Source organism: Hyperolius riggenbachi, chromosome 2 (genome assembly GCF_040937935.1).
Source record: "Hyperolius riggenbachi isolate aHypRig1 chromosome 2, aHypRig1.pri, whole genome shotgun sequence".
Lineage (NCBI taxonomy): Eukaryota > Metazoa > Chordata > Amphibia > Anura > Hyperoliidae > Hyperolius > Hyperolius riggenbachi.
The window spans coordinates 76,712,916-76,734,444 of NC_090647.1; the positions used below are offsets into that span (position 1 = coordinate 76,712,916).

At 46.1% G+C, this 21,529-nt stretch overlaps 1 protein-coding gene across 2 annotated transcripts in view; it reads left to right on the plus strand.

Annotated features, from left to right (window-relative positions):
- The window catches only part of IFT88 (intraflagellar transport 88), a 74,204-nt gene that overhangs the window by 12,197 nt on the left and 40,478 nt on the right, over positions 1–21,529 (plus strand). For both annotated transcript variants that reach the window (XM_068266931.1, XM_068266932.1), the window contains exons 3-9: positions 2,177–2,239; positions 3,502–3,558; positions 7,662–7,715; positions 9,828–9,891; positions 9,973–10,042; positions 20,025–20,115; positions 20,234–20,338. In XM_068266931.1, coding sequence (XP_068123032.1) covers positions 2,177–2,239; positions 3,502–3,558; positions 7,662–7,715; positions 9,828–9,891; positions 9,973–10,042; positions 20,025–20,115; positions 20,234–20,338 — 504 coding nt within the window. The remainder of the gene's footprint in view (positions 1–2,176; positions 2,240–3,501; positions 3,559–7,661; positions 7,716–9,827; positions 9,892–9,972; positions 10,043–20,024; positions 20,116–20,233; positions 20,339–21,529) is intronic.

Consider the following 21,529-nt stretch of genomic DNA (forward strand, 5'->3'; position numbering starts at 1 on the left):
CCCCAAGGGGTATTTCTGATGGTTCCAGGGGGTACTCATGCTTGATATACTTAACCAAGTATAACAAATTTAGAGTTTTACAAAATGATAAATCCTACATAAACAACACCAAATTAGTATTTTAGCTAATTAAAAGCAATAGTAAATGCTTGGAAATTGTTTAGAACCAATTATTATGTACTACGATTAAATATTTATTTGTCAAGGGGTACTTGTGATAAGGTTTACTATGCTAGGGTGTACTTGGCGAGTACAAGCTTTTAAAAGGGGTACATACCAATAAAATGTTGAGAAACACTGCTCTAGCACATGATGACGTTTCCCTTCAGCGTGCTGGGCTGCATTCGGGCTGCACATTCTGTCATTACACCGGCAACGGTGGGTCCGCTGGACCCTCCAACTCAGCGGATCGTTCAGAAACAGCCTTATCAGTCTGCCGACAGCACGTACACACGTGCTTCTGTCGGCTGAACGTCCGCCCAGCGGGAGGGTCCGGCGGACCTGTCCTTGCCGGTGTAATGTTTGATTGCGCTGCCCGGAAGCTCCCTTCTATACTGAGTAGCACGCATGCTCAGTGTGAAGTTAATTATGCTGCTGATGGTAAAATACTTAATATCTCCGCTTCCACACATCATACACTCATCAAATTTTCAGGGTAGGGAGAGTATCCCCCGAACGACCTCTATGCCAAATTGCAGCCCCCGAGCCCCGCTGGTTCAGGAGATAGATTAGAGAAATCTATCTCGGGAACCAGTGGGGCTCGGGGGCTGCAATATGGCAGAGGTGTAGTTCGGGGGGTCCCCTCCCTACCCTGAAAATTTGGGGAGTGTAGGATGTGAGGAAGCAGAGATATTTAGTACTTTACCACCAGCAGCATCATTCAATAGGAACTGTGGCCGCACAGTCTCCTATGCGCATGCGGGGCAGTGCAAATTACCAGGCAGCGTAATCAGACACAACACCGGCGGTAGTGCGTGTGTAAGCACCTCATGACTCATGCAAGGGCATAACAATAGCCTCTGCAACGATGGAGGGGGATAGGGAATATGGGGCCCGCTCCTAATCTCACCCACCTTGCAGAACATTAGTGGAGCTATGTGACTATTTATCGGATCCCTTTTCTAGACAGTCCATATGTCGTAGAAAGCACACAGATGACATCATTGTGATATATGTGTATTAATTGCATTGCATCTTCAATTAAAGTAAAGTTTTATACAGTACAAACAAACAAGAGGCAGGCGCTCACAGTTATGCACATTAATACCTAATACTCATTACTTGTATATCATAGACAATGTTATGCACATCCCCCATAAGTCCCCCAGTGTCCATATAATTCCAGCAGATGGTTAATACACTTCACATCCAATTTCAATCCTTCTCTCAGAAAAACATCATTGGCACAGAGACAGGACAGCCGTCACCACACCCAAGTGAGTAGCACTCACCGTGTGCTGCGACCTATTGCCAGGTCAAGATTCGCCTTCACTTTCTGAAGTGTATCAAAGGTGGCGACATCTCTACTGCTGGCAGGTGCATCACTGTGGAATGTTTGTTTACTGTGTGTGTCCAAGCAGAAGTAACACCTGGCCTCCCAGAATGCTCTGGGAGGAGAATTCTGCATAATAAACAGCTTAGGCTAAACATCACTGGAGGGTCAGGGTTGCACACACACACGCCATTGTATAGCTGGAAGCAGATTTTTATAACACAGTTTGGAGTTCTTCTTTAATGTAAGCAAGCAGTTTTTCTTAAAGCGGACCTGAACTCAGAACTTCCTCTCTGCGCTAAAAGATAAGCAACAGCATAATAATCTTTGAAGAAAAGTATTTCTTTGTTACAGCTGATATAAATCTTGCAATAAATGTATAGTGTCTACTTCCTGCTTTCATGGAAGCAGACATAGGGTTAACATCCTGTGTTTACAAATTGGCTGCTCTACCGAGGCAGCCAGCTGACACAGCTGAGAGATCAAATTACAATTGTAATTAGTCACAGACGACGACAAGTTAGACAGGCTAAACTCTAAGTACATACAGAGTGCATTTCTCCATGTTTTCCTTCTGTCTTGTGCAAGAGTTCAGGTCCACTTTAAATGTGTCAGAGCTTAGCTGGGCTGTAAAGAATTGTAAATGATTGCCAATAAAATATCTTTTCTTCTCATGTGTTGCAGGATTTGGACAATGATGTGGCTTTTCAGCAGGCGGTGAAGACCAGTCATGGACGCAGACCTCCGGTACAGTTCAAGAATGTATAATTTTCCATGTTTGTTTGTTGTTTTTTTAATAAAAGTGTATATAAATTCCAACAATATGATCCTTTTTTGCCAAAGATTTTTATTTTACTGTAGTCAGTGCTTCCCTTTCTTCCCATTCTCTCCTCTCCAGGTGCAAATGGTTGCCAAAACTGTATGTGGTCATATGATAAATAGTTTCATAAAGTTACTGTGATTTTCTCCCCTTGACGTTTACCACCTCCCCAGTGCCCCCATACACTTAATGGAGACTTCACAGTGCCCACTATAGTGTGGTACTGGTTAACCTCTTGATGACCAGCTAACGCCGATTGGCGTTAACTGGTTGTCTGAGGCAACGAGCGGCCGTTTCCATGTCAGTTCACGGAGGGTGTCTCCGTGAACAGCCGGAGAGCAGCCGATCGCGGCTCGCCGGCAAAATGTAAACAGGCGGGGAAGAAATCCCCGCTGTTTACATCATACGGCGCAGCAGCGCCGTAAGGCAGATCGGCGATCCCCGGCCTCTGATTGGCATATGATAGGCTGAAGCCTATCCTTCAATGTGCAGGATGGAAATCCGTCCTGCGCAGCTCACAGGGGGAGGGAGCGGGCGAGACAGCGGAGAACGCTGCGGAGGGGGGCTTTGAAGAGCCCCCCCGCTAAGCAAATGCAGCCGGCGGCGATCAGACCCCCCCAGCAGGACATCCCCCTAGTGGGGAAAAAAGGGGGGTAGTCTGATCACCCTGCTGCACTCCTGATCGGTGCTGCGGGCTGTAGAGCCCACGCTCGGCAAGTGGTTAATAATTAATCCAACCAGTCAATCACCTATATGTTATATACTGGGTACCATATAAAGTACAGCACCAGTATCTATTCATACATACTGTAGCACCAGTATATGATTTTTTTTTTTTTTTTTTTTACTATTTATTTGGTGCGATTTGGAAGAGGGTGGGTAGTCTTATACGGTAAGTATATCCCAAACTCTATATTTTAACTGGAAAAATTGGGGGGTCGTCTTATACGCCCAGTTGTCTTATACACCGAAATATACGGTTAATAAAACTCCTGGTCATTATTTCATTCATCCAACCCATCATTTTAAAATGATCATTAATATTTCTGTAGTGCTCAAAGTGTGAGCACCCATTGGGACAGTTCAGACCAACTTATTGTACTACAGCCTCATAGATTCCCTGAATCCCATAATGTTTGTACACCGTGCTCAGATATTTTACACAGGGCTAATTTTTATAATATTACAGATTACAGCTAAAATCCCAGGAACAGCTGCTGTCCGTCCTTTGGGAACCGGATTTGGCGTAAGTATATTTTGTGTTAAATGTGGCATAGGCTCTCTAATAGTGTGTAACACTTTTTGTTTAGTAACCCCACCCCAACATGTTTCACCCTTTTAATGGGGGGGGGGGGCTTTTCAGGGGTCAGAGTGCTCAGTGCAAAGGTTAATGAGAACCCAAGGTGGTTCTGGAAGGGGGGGGGGGCAGGGAGCAGATGGGACACAGAGGCATGTTCTCTGCCTCATGACATGTCTCTGTGTCCCCCAACTGCCTCTCTCTGCCCCCCAATGCCACGCTATAGCCCCACACAATATTTGTCGCTAACTCGGAGGTAAACACTGGGGAGAGGAATTCCCTGCTCATAAAGCCTGCCAGGGGCTTTCCTACAGGGTTTCCTGAGCTGCCATTTCTCCCCGGCCGCGCCCCCTGCTGCTCCCCCGCCTCCCTGCACGCTATGAGACACACAGTCTCTCAGTGCAGCGTTGTAACCTTTAGGTTACAAAAGTGAACGTGGGCCATTGCGGCCCACGAGCGCGGCGGTTTTTGTGGTTACCTGATCCGCTCAGCCCCGCGGATCAGGTAACCTACTTTTTTTTTTTTGTTTGGGTTTTTTTTTTTTTTTTTTTTTTTTTTTTTTTTAGCCCACCTCGCGCTCTCTTTAAGTGCAAAAAAACAAACAAAAATAATAAAAAATGTTAATCCTCCACCTCTTCCCTCATTCAGTCAATCACTAGTAATAGTAATTAGCAGCTACTAGACAGTTGTAATGATTTATTAGAAGTTACGTTTTATGAGTCATTTATCTCCTCCAATAAGGTGAAAATTGTGCCCCCCTCCCCCTTCAATATCCTATAAGTGTGAATCAAAGTTGTCATCTTTCTGAGCAGGGGGTTTTCAGTTTAGGCCAGGGTTGCATTCCAGAAACCTGCAAGTAATTTTATTTTAGCATATTTTTTTTTTTTTATACAGTAGTACTGCACGGTATCCATCCTGTTTCTGCAAACTCCCCCAGTATTATGGTCATGTACAGGAATATTAATGGATGCGCAGAGAACACTGACCAGAGATGAATACAGATCAGATCTACAAGCGAAGCTTTCATACAGGGATAGGCAGCTGTACAGGGGCTTGGGGAAGCATATGGGCTGTGGAGTCGGTACAAAAACCATCCGACTCCTCAGTTTATGAAACCACTGACTCCAGGTACCCAAAATTGCTCTGACTCCTCGACTCTGACTCCTCAACTCTGACTCCTTAGTCCAATTTGTACAAATGCTATGGCTTTGGTTCAAAACTCATCTGACTCAGACTCTTCAGTTTATTGAAACCTCGGAGACCAGGTACACAAAATTTCTCCGACTCCTCAACTCCGAATCCAACTCCACAGCCCTGAGAAACGTAGAGCTATGAGAACTGCTCCATAATATACAGACTGCTGTAAAAAGAACAGTGAGCATAAACGGCCATGGGGTTCTCAGATCATCTCAGGGGGAGCAAAATCAGTCAAGCATTCTAACTAAATGATTGATCAGAGAGAAATTTGTAGCTGATTTAATAAATCTGTGTTAGAAGCAGGGCTGTGGAGTCGGTCCAAAAATCCACCGACTCCGACTCCTCATTTTAGGATTCCTCCGACTCCTCGACTCCGACTCCTCTAATTTGCATATTACAATTTTGTTGATTAAAAGTATGTAACATGAAATTCGTCTCTTAACTGCCAATGCTTAGGAATTTTACAAGACAACTGAAGTGAGAAGGATATGTAGACTACTATATTTATTCCCTTTAGACTAAAACTAGTCCTTGGTAAGAGTACTTGTAAAAGGTACAAACCGGAACAAAGAACATCTATCAGGCCCTAGTCAATGTAAGTGTGGGTACATGTAAGAATGATCTGCAGGGGAATGAGGAGATTGTAAACAGACAACACCTCTGTGTTCAATGTGCACAGCATTCTCAGTGGATTCCCTGCAGCTCTGTGGGGAGTGCATATGTAGAGTATAGTACTACTGTGTAACAAAGTAAACCTGAGACAGATGAAATTAAAGTTTTATACATACCTGGGGCTTCCTCCAGCCGCCTTCAGGATAATCAGTCCCTCGTTGTCCTCCTCCACCACCTGGATCTTTTGCTATGAGTCCAGGTACTTGAGGCAGTCGGGCGTAGTGCGCATGCACACACTCCGCCGCCAGGAGCATACTACACCTGTGCAGCACTATTGCGCAGGTGCAAAATGTTCCTGGCTGTGGGAGCGGCATGCGGCCGGACAGCGCTGACTAGCTGAATTACCAGGACTCATAGCAGAAGATCCGGGTGGTGGAGGACAGCAAGGGACTGATTAGCCTGAAGGGGGCTGGAGGAAGCCCCAGGTATGTATAAAACTTTACTTTTCATCCGTCTCAGTTACCCTTTAATTTGTAGTCACCAAACCAAATTTTAACATATCAAATTATTTGATTTCATCAGCAAAGGGAGTGCATACATTTGCATAAATCAGCATCAATGCAGAATTATTTCCATCTCGTTGACCATCTCTATTAGTGACACAGCTACACATCAGGCTTTATTCTTACAGCATAGATGTTATTTAGTATATATGTTACGGCCAGAACCCGAAGTTTGGCCACTTCTAGTTCTGGCCAGCCACTTCGGGTTCTGGCCGGCCAATGCGCGAAGTGGCCGCTGCGCTGCGGCCAATGTTAGAAATGGAATGATTCCTCTGACATTAATGTATCTTCTGGCCGCAGCGCAGCGGCCAAACGTATAACAACTTAGTTCATTTAATGCAATTCAGCCGGCGGCAATGTAACAATTCAAGCCGCCGGCTTTTTCTCTGCGCCTCTCTCTCCTCCTCCTCTTATGGGCAGCAGGCGGGGACACGCGTCTCCCCGGGAGTCGTTCGTCGCACCAGGAAAGCAGAGCGGGGAGGCTGCAGACATCGCTTCTGCCAGCACCCGCTCTGCAAGAACGGCAGGATTCCCCTGCCGCGACGAACGACTCCGGGGGGGACACTCGTGTCCCCGCCCGGCTGTCCATAGGAGAGCGACTGAGCGAGAGAGGCGGGGGGGGGGGGGGGGGGGGAGAAAGAGAAGGAGAGAGAGGCGCAGAGAAAAAGCCGGCGGCTTGAATTGTTACATTGCCGCCGGCTGAATTGCATTAAATGAACTAAGTTGTTATACGTTTGGCCGCTGCGCTGCGGCCAGAAGATACATTAATGTCAGAGGAATCATTCCATTTCTAACATTGGCCGCAGCGCAGCGGCCACTTCGCGCATTAGCCGGCCAGAACCCGAAGTGGCCGGCCAGAACTAGAAGTGGCCAAACTTCGGGTTCTGGCCGTAACATATATAAGAGATTCCTGTGTACACATCATATATACAGTCACAATCAGATATGTATATCTGACCTTAAAAATACAGGGACTGCTTTATTGAAGCAGCACAAGTAACTAATTTTGATTGGTTTATTTCATTTTTGTGGACTAAGCACAGCTATTACTGTATATATAGTGTATATATACATTATTTTTAATGACTATTATCTGAGAAATAGAAGATTTTATCTTAGTTTCTATTTTAATTACAGTTACAAATTCATTAGGAGTCGGAGTCGGTGCATTTTTTCCCGACTCCGACTCCAGGCACCCAAAATTGCCCGACTCCACGACTCCGACTCCACAGCCCTGGTTAGAAGTCAATTTATCTTATAAGCTTTCTGACTACTGTGACAGCACAGGCAAATGTAGTGCAGCCTTATATTCCCACAGTGTCCAACACCCACCAGAGATGGGTTAAGATGTAATGAGCTTTAGGCAAGGTTTTCAGCGCCCTTGTGGTCCTTTTGTCCTTTTGGTAAGCTGAAGGAGAGAGAGGTCAAAGAAGGTGACAGGTGGGCCCCTTGACACCTACTAGGCCCCAACCACCTGCCTAGGTTTCCTGGTGGACGATCCTCCTGTGACACCCACCCCCAGTCTAATTTCTTGTGGTTATTATTGGGGGCGGGGGAGTCGTGTGCAAACATACACTTCATGGTTTCTCATTCATATATGACTGCATAATTTTCCTTGCATAGCCAGGGCTTGTTATGAACGACTGAAATGAGTTGTCTACTTTGTCTTGTCCTTTTCAGCCCAGGATGAACCTATCCTCCTCTATGGGAAGACCCATGACTGGAGCTGTGCAGGTACTGTGCATAGGACACAAGCTACAGAGAATTCACCTACCTGCCCTGATTTGCATTGTTAGCTGACACTGTGGTATTAGTGCATCCACCACAATAAACCAACAGGAGGCTTCATAGGCAGGAATGTTGTATACAGAGAAATTATAGGTCATCGGATCGAGTGCTTGTACAGTTTTGATAAGGATTTAACGCAAGGTCCATAGGAGAAAAAGGAAAGCGGTTACAAATCATGATGAACGTATATGCTGATACGGTGCTGTCAAGGGGAACCTTTGTTTTTATTGGAATTTGCAATTTCAACATTTAATTATGTACAGCTTTCTGTAGAGACATCACTGAGTGCAGGAGAGTGCAGAGGAGGTGAAGCACGGCCTGACGATCGTTTCGCATAACGCTTCTTCTGGGGCACTTTGAAGAAGCAATAAGCAAAATGATTGGCCCACCACATGTCTCCTATACACCCCCTGCACTGGGTGATGGTATACAGAAAGTCATGCATGATTGAATGCTTACATTTCCAATAAAGTCAAAGGTTCACCTTGACAGTTCTGTATCAGCATATTATACGTTCATCTACACAAGCTGACTAGTATACTGTGATACTGAGCATGCCAAGATATAACCAGAGCGACGCCAGCCATCCCCGCCCAGCTGCTGCTATCCGTTCACTGACACCTGAGCGCCGGCCAACCTCTTGCTCTACAATTACTTTACAGTTAAAGATCATGAACATATTATTTTTTTCACTACAGTATTACCTTTTTATTGTGAAATATGTAACGGCATATACAGACAAAACAGGCCTATACCTATTGGTACATGTTTACAAGTGCACTTCAATCAACATTTTAATCAGTGCAGTAGGGAGACCCTGTTAATAAACAATTGTTCTCTCCTATACCGAAAGAGTATAATGATAAAACATACACAAATACAGTATAAATTGAATTAGAATAATTAAAACAAGATCAGGTCCCTTCCTCCCCCTGTGCTGGTAGTGGGAGAAAAAGACCGAAAAAGAGAGGAGATTGGGGCTAACCTCTAAGATGGGCATGATATTCTTATATTCATATTGAAATTCTACCCACACTGACCAAGTTATGATGCTTTGATCGTTTCGATCTTGTGAAAGAAGAATCCATTCCTCCATAGCTACAATAGACTCTGCCTTCCTAAGCCAGACTTTAATAAATCATAAACATTTTAAACAGGTCTTAAAGCGGAACTGAAGTATCTATACAAGTTCTACACTTACCTGTGAAAAACTTGTCCTGTGCCCACGCCGTTTCCAAATGATCTTCCATTCCCCTGCCGTGGCTTACTTTTCTTCACGCTGTGAAATCGGACTTCTAAGTCAAAGGCCACTGCGCCCTGGCCACGCTTAGCCTCGTACCCGGAGCGTGTGTAAGAGAAAATCTGAACGAGGACTTGCGCTGCTATTGCCGAGCAGGCGCAGTGGACACAGATGGAAGAAGTGAAAGTGTTCCGCGGCAGGGGAACGGAGGATCGTTTTGAAACGGCGTGGGCACAGGGCGGCTGCAGGGGGCTGGCAAAAGCCCCAGGTAAGTCAAAATCTTTTTTTACAGATACGAATGATCTATTTACCATCAGAACTACACATACAATGAAGCACGGTGGCGTAATGGTTAGCACTCTCTCCTTGCAGCACTGGGTCCCCAGTTCATGTCCCACCCAGGGAGCTATCTGCACGGAGTTTGTATGTTCTCCCCGTATCTGTGTGGGTTTCCTCTGGGCACTCCCACGTCGGTTTCCTCCCACATGCCAAAAACATACAGATGAGTTAATTGGCTTCCCTAAAATTGGCCCAAGACTGTGATACATACATTACACGATACATCATAGACATATGACTACAATAGGGATTAGATTGTGAGCCCCTCTAAGGGACAGTTAATTGACAACACAAAATACTCTGTACAGTGCTGCCGAAGATGTCGGCGCTATATAAATATTAAAGAATAATTGTAAATATCTCACAAGTTTATTTTCAGTTCAGGTTTGCTTTAAATATGCTTTCATAAGAAATAATGGTCTTCCCAAATGATGTTCTAAAGGAATCTTGCTTTGTCTGGTTAATGTATGTTTCCTTAGGAAGGTGCGGCTCGACCAATGACAGCAGTGCGGGCTGCCGGGTACAGTAAGGCAGGTTATCGAGGTACGTCCGTGTTGTATGACAAATGATGAGCTTGCACTTGTTTAGGTTGTCCTTCCACTGAAGACCTGTCTTTCTATGTAGGTTCTGCATTTGATCCTCTGGGTCATGCTCGGGGTCCGGCTCCTCCACTGGAATCCAAAAATGAAGATACGTAAGTTATCAATTGCTTTCATGCCAGTGAAATAGCCGGTGGACACACTAAACCAAGAGCGATTCTGGATGTGATACGTTTGTTTTTATTATTGGGAGTTTTCTGTTGTGAGTGGTCCATTTGGTGTCAAGCGTTTTCAAACGCAAAAATATCTAATCTTTCCAGGCAGCTGTATCTTTTGATAACACCTTCATCTGGCCTGCTTTAGGCCACGTGACTACGTTTTAAACATGGGAATAGGTATTGCATGGGAATATGTAATGCGCGGAGTGGGCGGTCAGGAATGAGCAGGCTGACACATTATAAGCCAATGGAATGGTTGTTCCGCTTAAAGGAACCCTGAGATAAAATATACGCATTTATACTTACTGGGGCTTCCTCCAACACACCCTGTAGTCCTTGGGCTTCCTTGGTGACCTCCCAGGGCCGCTCCGTTGTCCATCAGTCAGCTCTAGTAACTTCAGTCATGCTCCACTGCGCATTTGTGCGGTCCTGGCCACTCGCTTTCCGACTACTCTCTCCCGTTACCAGGAACATCCTGCACAGTTTGCTAAGACTGTAACTCTGCAGGCACAGCACACTCCTGGCCAAGGGAGAGTGATTGGGGCACATGTGGTTGGGACTGCGCATGCGCAGTGGAGCACAACCTAGGGAAACTGAAGCTGACTGTGGGACAATGCAGGTCCACTTTAGCCCACTAAATATACATCAGGAAAAGCAACAGCAAAATTGCAACTATTAACAGATTGTACTTTTGTACAGCTATACCTAGAAAGTATGCACTGTAGAAGTCCAACAAAGCTGGGATGTATACTGGACACTAGGGGGTGCTGTTTCAACACATCTATACAATACAATAACATTTGTAAAGTGCTTTTCTCCCATAGGACTCAAAGCACATAGTTGTGTCTCAGATTAATACAGGGTTGCAGGCTGGGTTGTGTTACAGAGGAGATAGTCAGATGTTCATGAATGCCAGACTAAAGAGGTAGGTTTTCAGTTTAGACTTAAATGCTTCCAGGGATGGAGCTGTCCTGATTGGGTGTGGCAGGGAGTTCCAAAGTGTAGGGGCAGCATGACAAAAGGCTCTGTCTCCAAAGGTTTTGAGGTGGACTCTGGAGGTGACCATGGTGTTGCGTCCTTTTGATCTAAGATTGTGAGGGGTGTGATGCAGTTGCAACAAGTCCTTCAGGTATCCAGGGCCCAGATTGTGCAAGGATTTGAATGTCAGTAAGCCAATCTTAAACAGAATTCTCCATTTTATCGGTAGCCAGTGGAGTGAGCTCAGGGTTGGTGTTATGTGGCAATGGCGGGGTTGGCTCGTTAACAGCCTTGCGGCGGCATTCTGTACTAATTGCAGGCGGCGTAAGTCTTTCTTATGCAGGCCTGTGTAGAGGGCGTTGCAGTAGTCTAACCTTGATGTGACGAAGGCATGGACTAGGGTTGGAAGATCCTCTGAAGGAATTAGGTGTTTAATCTTTGCAATATTCCTTAGATGAAAGAAGGAATGTTTCACAACAGCTGAGATTTGATTCCTGAAGCTTAATTTCCTATCAATCAGTATTCCCAGGCTGTGCACACAGTCGGGTCTGAGCTCCCTATCCTTAGCGGTGTTGGTTGAGACTGGGGCTGCTTTGCTGTTGAGCCCTGGCCCTCGATAACAAGAACCTCAGTTTTGTCAGCATGAAGTTTTAGCCAATGCGCAAATTATTGCTTTTATACTACTGAATTATGAATTGTAGTAATGTGTTTGTATATGCAGGCAGTCCCCTACTTACAAACATCTCGAGTTACAACTTTTTAGATACACAAGGTTGTCTTCATGTACAAAATACTTTTTTATTACATATTTTAATTGTTAAATATTACAGTAATAACTGTTATGACTAGTTGAAAACGACCAAAAAAACATAGTTTATGCTATATGTACAAATCCAAAATTGTCCAAAAGTAAATTATTTATCCACCTTTCACTGTGCTTAACACAAGACTTAACTTACAAACAAATGGGTGATGGACACTCGTTAATATCTCTTATTGGAGCCCACACCTGCCAGCATTTTGCCCCTATCATAACTCTACCCACATCCGGCGTGTGATAGTGTCACTGCATGTACAGAACTTCATTTACTTTTAAACTCTTTTATACTGATTTAAATCATGTATTAACTATTGCACTTTATTTCATGGCTATGGCATTCTGAAATATCTTTACATTATTATGCCATTCCGCCGAGCATCAGGCCTTACCAGCAGCCACGGCGAAAGTGCGCTGCCATTCTGAATATTCATGAGCCGACTCCGTTGGCTTATTGCCGCATGCTCCGTAGCCGGGCCACATGACCCGACGAAAATGCACACGTCGAAACGTGTTGTCAATACCACAGTTAATGTAGCTGGCAAAATGGTTCCTCTTTGTAACGGAGGACACCTGTATCGGAGGACAGTCATTGTGGAGAGATGAGCCTTTCACATTTTACATGCATATTTCTTTGCAACCATAACTTATTATTAAACAATATTACACTATTGGAGTGCTTCTTTTACATGCAGTTACACCATACTGTATACCGCAGTGGCAAGGAGCAGCACCAGCGCATATATTTGGATCGCACTCGAGAGCCAAAATTCTGCCACTAATCCCATACAACTAGGCCCACTATTTGCACACTTTTACTGTTTTAATGTTTGCACATGCAGAGCATACTAGCAGGACTAGTAAGGTTGAATGACAGCAGCAGAGGACGCTGCATTGAGCTGAGGAATGTATTCAAAAGAGATAGCCGTGGGCACCAATATCACTTCTAGACAGTTTTAATCAAAGTTTGCTGTTACTTAAATCTCACCAATCCTCTACATGGACAAATGACATCTGCCGATAGCCTGACAATTGTTTTGCACTTTTCAGTGCGTCAACTGAGACCATGTGCGGGGCTCCAAACAGGGCCAGATTAACCATAACGCACTGTAGGCACGTGCCTACAAGCACCTGATGATGGAAAGGCAGCTCACTTCTCTCTAGTGCCTCCCTCCTTCCCTGACGGGCAAGGGAAGTAAGAGAGATGTGGTAGCTTGGCCACCCAGCAAACTTGCGGTGCAGTTCAACGGGTGTTTGTAGATCCCTGGATGGGGAAGTCAAAGGTGACGGGACATCTCTGCCTAGAGGATCCAGTGATATTAATCTGGACCTGGCTCCAAGACTAGAAGAAAGCTTGCTGTCTGTGCTTGGGGCGGAGCTTTTAGCCATGCACTTCACAGACCAAGCCGGCCCCTGGTACTTACCCAGCCAATTGGTTTCCAAGTAACTAAGCTACACAGTTGGCCAGTGGATAGCACTCTCACCTTGCAGCATTATAATCTGGGCCAGGACAGTGTAGGCATGGAGCTTGGATGTCCTCTCCATTTTGCATGGGTTTCCTCCAGGAACTCCGATTTCCTCTAATATTCCCAAAAACATGCAAATATGTTTTGTACGCTTGCTCTCTTCACCCTCCCCCACCTATTATGATTTTGGTAGGGATTTCATTATGAACTGTGACGGACAGTCCGTGACTGGCGATGTCAGGAACCGGCCCGCGGCACGCCTGCGTATACGGTTCCCGACTGCGGGTTTGACCAGATTAAGCGGGGAACAGCCTTATTTAAGCTACAAACAAGGCTGGAACCCCTCAAAACACCTCTCACTGCCACCACTAGCGTTGCTAGACACTTCCACTCTGCTGTCGAGTCCTCAGCGCGCACTCCGCGTTTTCGTATTTGGGTCAGCTTTGCGCTTAGGCCAAATACGGGAACGCCACGCACCCCCACACACACACAGTTGCAATCTTACACTGTCGTGAAGCAAAGACCCACTAACAGTCGTTCCGAACGATACTGTTAGCTACTCGCACTGGCGTTGTTCGTACGTTGGGTCAGCTGCGCGCTTAGGCCAACGTATGACAAACGCCCCCCACACACAATGCAATTACAATTTCCTACGGTAGTGTTGCTCAAGCGTACAATTAGGCATGAACTTATACACGGTTACACTTCAGTCTCTTCTAGGCTATGAGGGTTAGTTTAGTACGGCAGAAGTCAAACTTATTAAATAATAATTTAATATTCTAGAAAAACATAGAACAGTGCAAAACTGAAGATATACAAAGAGATTACAAAAAAAACAAGTAAAAATAGTTACAAGATAAAATGTACAAAGATAACACACAAAGCGATTTTGCTTACCAAAATAAAGGGATCCCGATAGAAGAATCGTGGACTTTGGTGTGGACGGACACAGTCTGGCTAGACCAGGAGTTCACTAGCTTGGGCCAGGAGACCGGCTGCCACTACCGTCAGAAGAGAACTGCTTTGAGGTAGCTGTCCCCTGGTTTTTATAATGAAATATTCGCCTCGAGGCTGTAAGCCTGTGTGGACGGGGGGGGAAGCTGGATTTAATTACATCCTCAGTCATAATTGGATTTCCAGAGATCCAACATCCACTATAGTCCACACACCCAACAAAAGACTTCCTTAGCCCAATTTCCCCAGGTTACAATGTCTTTACATCAAGAGATTGTTAAATGAGGCTTTTCAACTCCACCAATAATTCAATTTCCACAGGTAGAAAATGGTATCAAAAGGACTTCACCTCTTCAATAATTTCCAGTAGGCTGTCAAATACATTTCAAACATTCAGGTGTCAGCTTCCCCCTGCCCCCAAGACTCTAGCAGGCTTGCCTTGTCCCAATGGCTGACACCAGACTCAAAAGCCATGCCGACCAGCCTATTCTTCCTCAATTGGCAGGTAATTAGCAGTAGACACAGTTTCCCCTGCTGGACAATGGGGCAGAGGTAATGGACATCTACATACAGAATTACATTAGACAGACTTCAGTTTACTCTGGCCAGGTGACCAATTACTCCCAAGCCCAATACACATCTGAGGCATTATTCAGACAACATGGTCTGACCACCTGTATAGGCTTCACAGCAACTGTCTAATTAAGGGTTTCCTCATTAGAAGCAGACAATGATAGGTAATTTACACTTTATACGGAATTCCAGGAAGACTGGCTAACAGACAATCCCATATGTTACAGTCAAAAAATGAAGGAAATATGTTCCTGTTATCCTTAATATCATCAGCACCTCAATATATCTCCACACCTCCGCCGTTAACTTGGTGCAAGGCAGACGATCTTCCCAGATCATCTTGCCTGCACCTACACTGTTGGTTCTGCTTGACGGGACAGCCCATCAGCATTCCCATGATTGCTCCCCTTCCCGATAGCGCTGGCAGGTGAGTCCAACGAATCATCCTGCCAAAGCCTACATTGACGGCCTGGCCGGGTGGGGTAACCCTTTAGCATCCTCAGGAGGGTTCCCCACCTGTCAGTTAGCTCCAAGCTACACGACTGGAAAGCTAGGTCAGGTTGCTGCAATGTGTCGTTGCCCTTAGCAACCTGACGTAACCAACCAGGGGAATGTGGGTCAGTGACGACCGTGAATTCGTGACCATAAAGACAGTGCTGCAGCTGGGGGAGGGTTCCAACCGTCGCTACACGCACTTTCTCTATAGTGGCAGGAGCTATCTCTCGGTCCCTTTGGGGAACGATTCCCTGCCGGGCTGCCTCCTCCACTTCGGACAGCTCCGAGGGAATAACTTCCCAGAACCCTCTCAGCCCGCCCCTCCCAGCTGGTGACCTGCTGGCTAGCCCCCTGAGCTCTTCCAGGGTGCTGTCAAATCGAACAGCCCCAGAGAGCTCAGTGCTGCCTGTCACACATTCCAGGAAGGCTGCAGACGGAGAGGCTCCTGGGCCCTCAGGGCCAGGTTCCGAAATGGATGTGGCTGACCCAGCAACATTTGTCACTTCAGTGGACAGTCCCTCTGCTGTAGACCCGCTAGCGCTGCGGGTTACCACGGCAGCCGAGGGAGCGCCCACCTTACACATATCATGAACCACATCACCTTTGGTCTTGAAACCATCTGAAGGGGAAGGATCTGGCCTGGTGCCATCTGCCCCTTCAGTGGACAGTCCACCTGCTTCTGCCCAGCGAGCGCCGCGGGTTCCTCCTGCAGCTGACGGAGTGTCCACATGACACACAGCATTATGTAGTACAACACATATGACAGCAGCATTATCAGCCCTACATATATTGTCATTTGGGACATCACATAAAACATCAACATTATCTGTATCTTTACACACATTGCTACTCAGCACTTCACAAGTAGCATCAACAGTTCTTGCATCGATCGCCTGGATAGTCCGTGCGTCATAAATGACATCAATTTCTGCATTCTTTGTATCAACATGTCCCACTCCAGGCCTAGGCACTGGAGACTCACTAGGGCTGGCTCCTAGCACACAGTCCATAGCCCCTGGGGCCTCACCAGCACTCCCCATTTGCACAGCATTATCAGACAGTACCTTGCAAGAGTCCTGAACTTCTGCTGGGGATGCAGGCTCCACGGGGGTTGGATTAGGCTCATACCGGGCTACTAACCGTCCCAGGTCAGTACCCAGCAAAACGTTGGTGGGGATTTTGTCAGTTACCCCAACTTCTTTCAGTCCACTGCCGGCCCCCCAATCCAGGTGGACCAAGGCGGTGGGTATGGCTGGGGTGACACCCCCAATTCCTCTGACAGCAATCATTTTCCCAGGTATGTACTGCTCTGGGTTCACAAGCTGGGGATGTATGAGAGTCACTTCTGCTCCAGTGTCTCTCAGCCCAGTGGCAACTGTACCCCCAACCGTGACAAGCTGCAGATTCTCTGCATAGCCAGTGGCATTCCTGGTAGCACACAAAGCCGTTGGGACTTCACTGGGGTTTGAGGCCTCACTGGATTTTGGGGCCTCCCTCTTCCTCTCTGGGCAAGTCGTGCTGATATGACCCACCCTGTCACATACAAAGCATTTCCGAGTGTCAGTGGTTGGTTGCCTGACTCCAGGAGACAGCGGTGCTTGCCTCCTCTGGGTGCTGGGTGACACCGGTTTAGCCATCTGTTCTCCTCTCCAGCTGGGTGTAGTAGACCTCCGGGACTCAGGTGCTCTATGGGCGGTGTAGGCATCGGCCATTTCCGCAGCCTCATCCACTGTCTTTGGTTCTCGATCCAGCACAAACAGCCGGACCTCAACAGGACAGGTGTGTAGGAACTGGTCTTTTATCATCAGCTCCTTCAGGGCATCCAAGGTTTCAACTGACAGTCCTTTTAGCCACTGCTGGAAGGCAGTGCGCAGGTTGCACGCGTGATCCAGGTAACTGTCATTAGGACCTCGCTGCACTGTCCTGAAACGTTTTCGATACACCTCTGGCGTGAGGTGGTATCGTGCAATGATGGCTTTCTTAATTGCCTCAAAGTCTGTTTCTTCCTCCTGGGGGAGACTCACAAACGCCTCCAGGGCCTTGCCTCTCAGCCCTGGTGTGAGGTATCTTGCCCACTGCTCACGGGGCACCCCATACTGCCGACAAGTCCTTTCAAACCCCTGTAGGAAAGTGTCTATGTCAGAGTCCTTGTCCATAGCGGGGAACTTATCCAGGGGGATTCTGTGGACTCGCTCACCTTCGCGTTCTGCGGGTCCAGCAGACCGGTTCTGCTGCTGAAGTTTAGCCAGCTCCAGCTGGTGTTGCCGTTCAGCACTTTCCCTCTCGGCCTGGTGTCGCTGTGCCGCTTGTTCCCTCTCGGCCTGGAGTCGCTGTGCCGCTTGTTTCTTCTCTGCTTGTCGGTGCAGTAGGATCAGCTTTAGGCGCAGTTCAGGATCAGCCGAGTTCAGTAGCTGTAGATCAGCTTCCAGAGATGTCATCTCCGTGTTCGGTGGATCATCCAGGACATCGTCTCCACTCGCATCCTGTAGCGGGAGCGATTCCTCCTCTGGCATGTCGTGAGCTGCATCCGCTGACGTTGAAGCACGGGCTTGCTCTGCCTCATCATGCTCCTCGAGGGCACGAACCAACTGCTCCTTAGTCTGGCCGCTCACCGTCTCGATGCCTTTGTGCTCACACAGGTGGAGTAGCATCTCTTTATTTTGCCTTGCATAGCTGGATGCTTTCTGAGCCATCGTGTTGCAAAAAATAAAAAGAAAAAAAAAGGGGGGGGGGAGGGAAAGCAAACACCAAGTGTGTATCTTTGAACAAAAAAAAAAACGTATATAGTTTCTGCACTGAGTAGACTTCTGTAGGCTAGTTGCTTCTAGCAAGCTTCCAGCCTTTAGTACTCAGAATAGCGAGCTAAACTGCGTACTAATGTACCAAACGATCCCACCACTGCCAGCCAATTATGTCAGGAACCGGCCCGCGGCACGCCTGCGTATACGGTTCCCGACTGCGGGTTTGACCAGATTAAGCGGGGAACAGCCTTATTTAAGCTACAAACAAGGCTGGAACCCCTCAAAACACCTCTCACTGCCACCACTAGCGTTGCTAGACACTTCCACTCTGCTGTCGAGTCCTCAGCGCGCACTCCGCGTTTTCGTATTTGGGTCAGCTTTGCGCTTAGGCCAAATACGGGAACGCCACGCACCCCCACACACACACAGTTGCAATCTTACACTGTCGTGAAGCAAAGACCCACTAACAGTCGTTCCGAACGATACTGTTAGCTACTCGCACTGGCGTTGTTCGTACGTTGGGTCAGCTGCGCGCTTAGGCCAACGTATGACAAACGCCCCCCACACACAATGCAATTACAATTTCCTACGGTAGTGTTGCTCAAGCGTACAATTAGGCATGAACTTATACACGGTTACACTTCAGTCTCTTCTAGGCTATGAGGGTTAGTTTAGTACGGCAGAAGTCAAACTTATTAAATAATAATTTAATATTCTAGAAAAACATAGAACAGTGCAAAACTGAAGATATACAAAGAGATTACAAAAAAAACAAGTAAAAATAGTTACAAGATAAAATGTACAAAGATAACACACAAAGCGATTTTGCTTACCAAAATAAAGGGATCCCGATAGAAGAATCGTGGACTTTGGTGTGGACGGCCACAGTCTGGCTAGACCAGGAGTTCACTAGCTTGGGCCAGGAGACCGGCTGCCACTACCGTCAGAAGAGAACTGCTTTGAGGTAGCTGTCCCCTGGTTTTTATAATGAAATATTCGCCTCGAGGCTGTAAGCCTGTGTGGACGGGGGGGGAAGCTGGATTTAATTACATCCTCAGTCATAATTGGATTTCCAGAGATCCAACATCCACTATAGTCCACACACCCAACAAAAGACTTCCTTAGCCCAATTTCCCCAGGTTACAATGTCTTTACATCAAGAGATTGTTAAATGAGGCTTTTCAACTCCACCAATAATTCAATTTCCACAGGTAGAAAATGGTATCAAAAGGACTTCACCTCTTCAATAATTTCCAGTAGGCTGTCAAATACATTTCAAACATTCAGGTGTCAGCTTCCCCCTGCCCCCAAGACTCTAGCAGGCTTGCCTTGTCCCAATGGCTGACACCAGACTCAAAAGCCATGCCGACCAGCCTATTCTTCCTCAATTGGCAGGTAATTAGCAGTAGACACAGTTTCCCCTGCTGGACAATGGGGCAGAGGTAATGGACATCTACATACAGAATTACATTAGACAGACTTCAGTTTACTCTGGCCAGGTGACCAATTACTCCCAAGCCCAATACACATCTGAGGCATTATTCAGACAACATGGTCTGACCACCTGTATAGGCTTCACAGCAACTGTCTAATTAAGGGTTTCCTCATTAGAAGCAGACAATGATAGGTAATTTACACTTTATACGGAATTCCAGGAAGACTGGCTAACAGACAATCCCATATGTTACAGTCAAAAAATGAAGGAAATATGTTCCTGTTATCCTTAATATCATCAGCACCTCAATATATCTCCACAGGCGATATAATCTGTAAAATGCTATGGAAAGTGTTAGCACTCTATAAATACACAATAATAATAATACAAAATGGTCTGTGTATTCCTGAATGTCCCTTACCTTTTGGTTCTTATGATCTTGAGGCTTCTGCTTTCTTAGACCAGAAGAGAAGATCAGACAATTGGAGAAACGAGTTAATGAATTAATAGAGGAAAGCTGTATTGCCAACAGCAATGGAGATTTAAAGCAGGTGAGTATACCTTTGTAAACTGCCTTCATAGCACTCACTTTTCTGTTGTTATGTTTTGTACACACTTTATTCGTACTTTGTCTATTGTGTAGTAAGCATATTGTGTGTACTTTGATAGGCCCTTGAGAAAGCAAAGGAAGCTGGGAGAAAGGAGAGAATTCTGGTCAGACAGAGAGAGCAGACCTTATCTCCAGAGAATATCAACTTGGACCTTACTTATTCGGTACGCAAGACATGTTATTTTGGATTGCTAAATGGTTATGTTATATGCCTGAAGCTGAGGTAGAGTACGCAGCAACCAGTCAGATCTTGATTGTAATTTTTCGAGAGCAGGTAATGGCATGTAGAACATAAATAAATGCAAACTCCAGTAAACTTGCATATCGTATATACACATGCATAAGCCAGGGCTGTGGAGTCTGAGTAAATTTGGTTACCCGGAGTCGATGGTTTCATAAACTGAGGAGTCGGAGTCTGACGATTTTTTTCTTACCGACTCCACAGCCCTGGTATAAGCTACTACTTGTGGCCATACTTGTACATCAAGCCTTTGGTTTTTTTATAGCACTATTCACTGCACCATTGCCACGCCCACCACAAGTGGTAAAAGTTACTCCTCTTCCTTTCACTGTAACTTCACATCAGGATTTTTCTACCTATCACATCTCACCCAGGGACAGTGGGAATCATTTTTCTGAACACGAGAAAAGTGTGTTGTCTGAGACCATCTTATCATTATGTAGTTTAAATCCTCGCAGAACAACTTGGGCAACGGGAACTTAATGCTGGGTACACACAATGCAATTTCCCATCCGATCGAAAGGTAATCTGACAGGAAGATGCATTATGTGTACTTGTCCAAACTGCTTCAGAGTGATAACCGGATCGATTTTCAGGTGATAACTTTGGAAAATGGATCCCTTTATTGAATGGGAGCAGATCGACCATGACAGAAATAATAGCCCGATTCCCGTTGATCAGACAGGAAATAGCATTGTGTGTGTATGCGCCATTAGATATGATGTTTTACAGGCCATACTGCTGTGTTCCACTCAGCACAGTCTGCAGTGGTCAGGTCCAGGCATAGAAGCTTTGCTCACATGCCAATGACTGTACATGGTTTTTCTGTCTGCTAGCATGGCAGGGGCTGGTATGTAAATATTCTCTTTTTTTGAGGTTGCTGATAGGCAAACGTTCAGGCTCTGTTGCCACTAGAGCTGAGAAAGGACATAAGGAAAACGGACATTTTTGTCCATTTTCCACTCATCGAGTGAATGGCTTCTATTTTATAAATAGGAGCCGTTCACTCCTGTCAATGCTACAAAGGATTCATTGTTTTTTTGTTGTTGCTAGCAAGCCGCACTTCTGTGCAGTTTGCGATAACCCCAGGTTGGCAGATGCATTCCACCATATA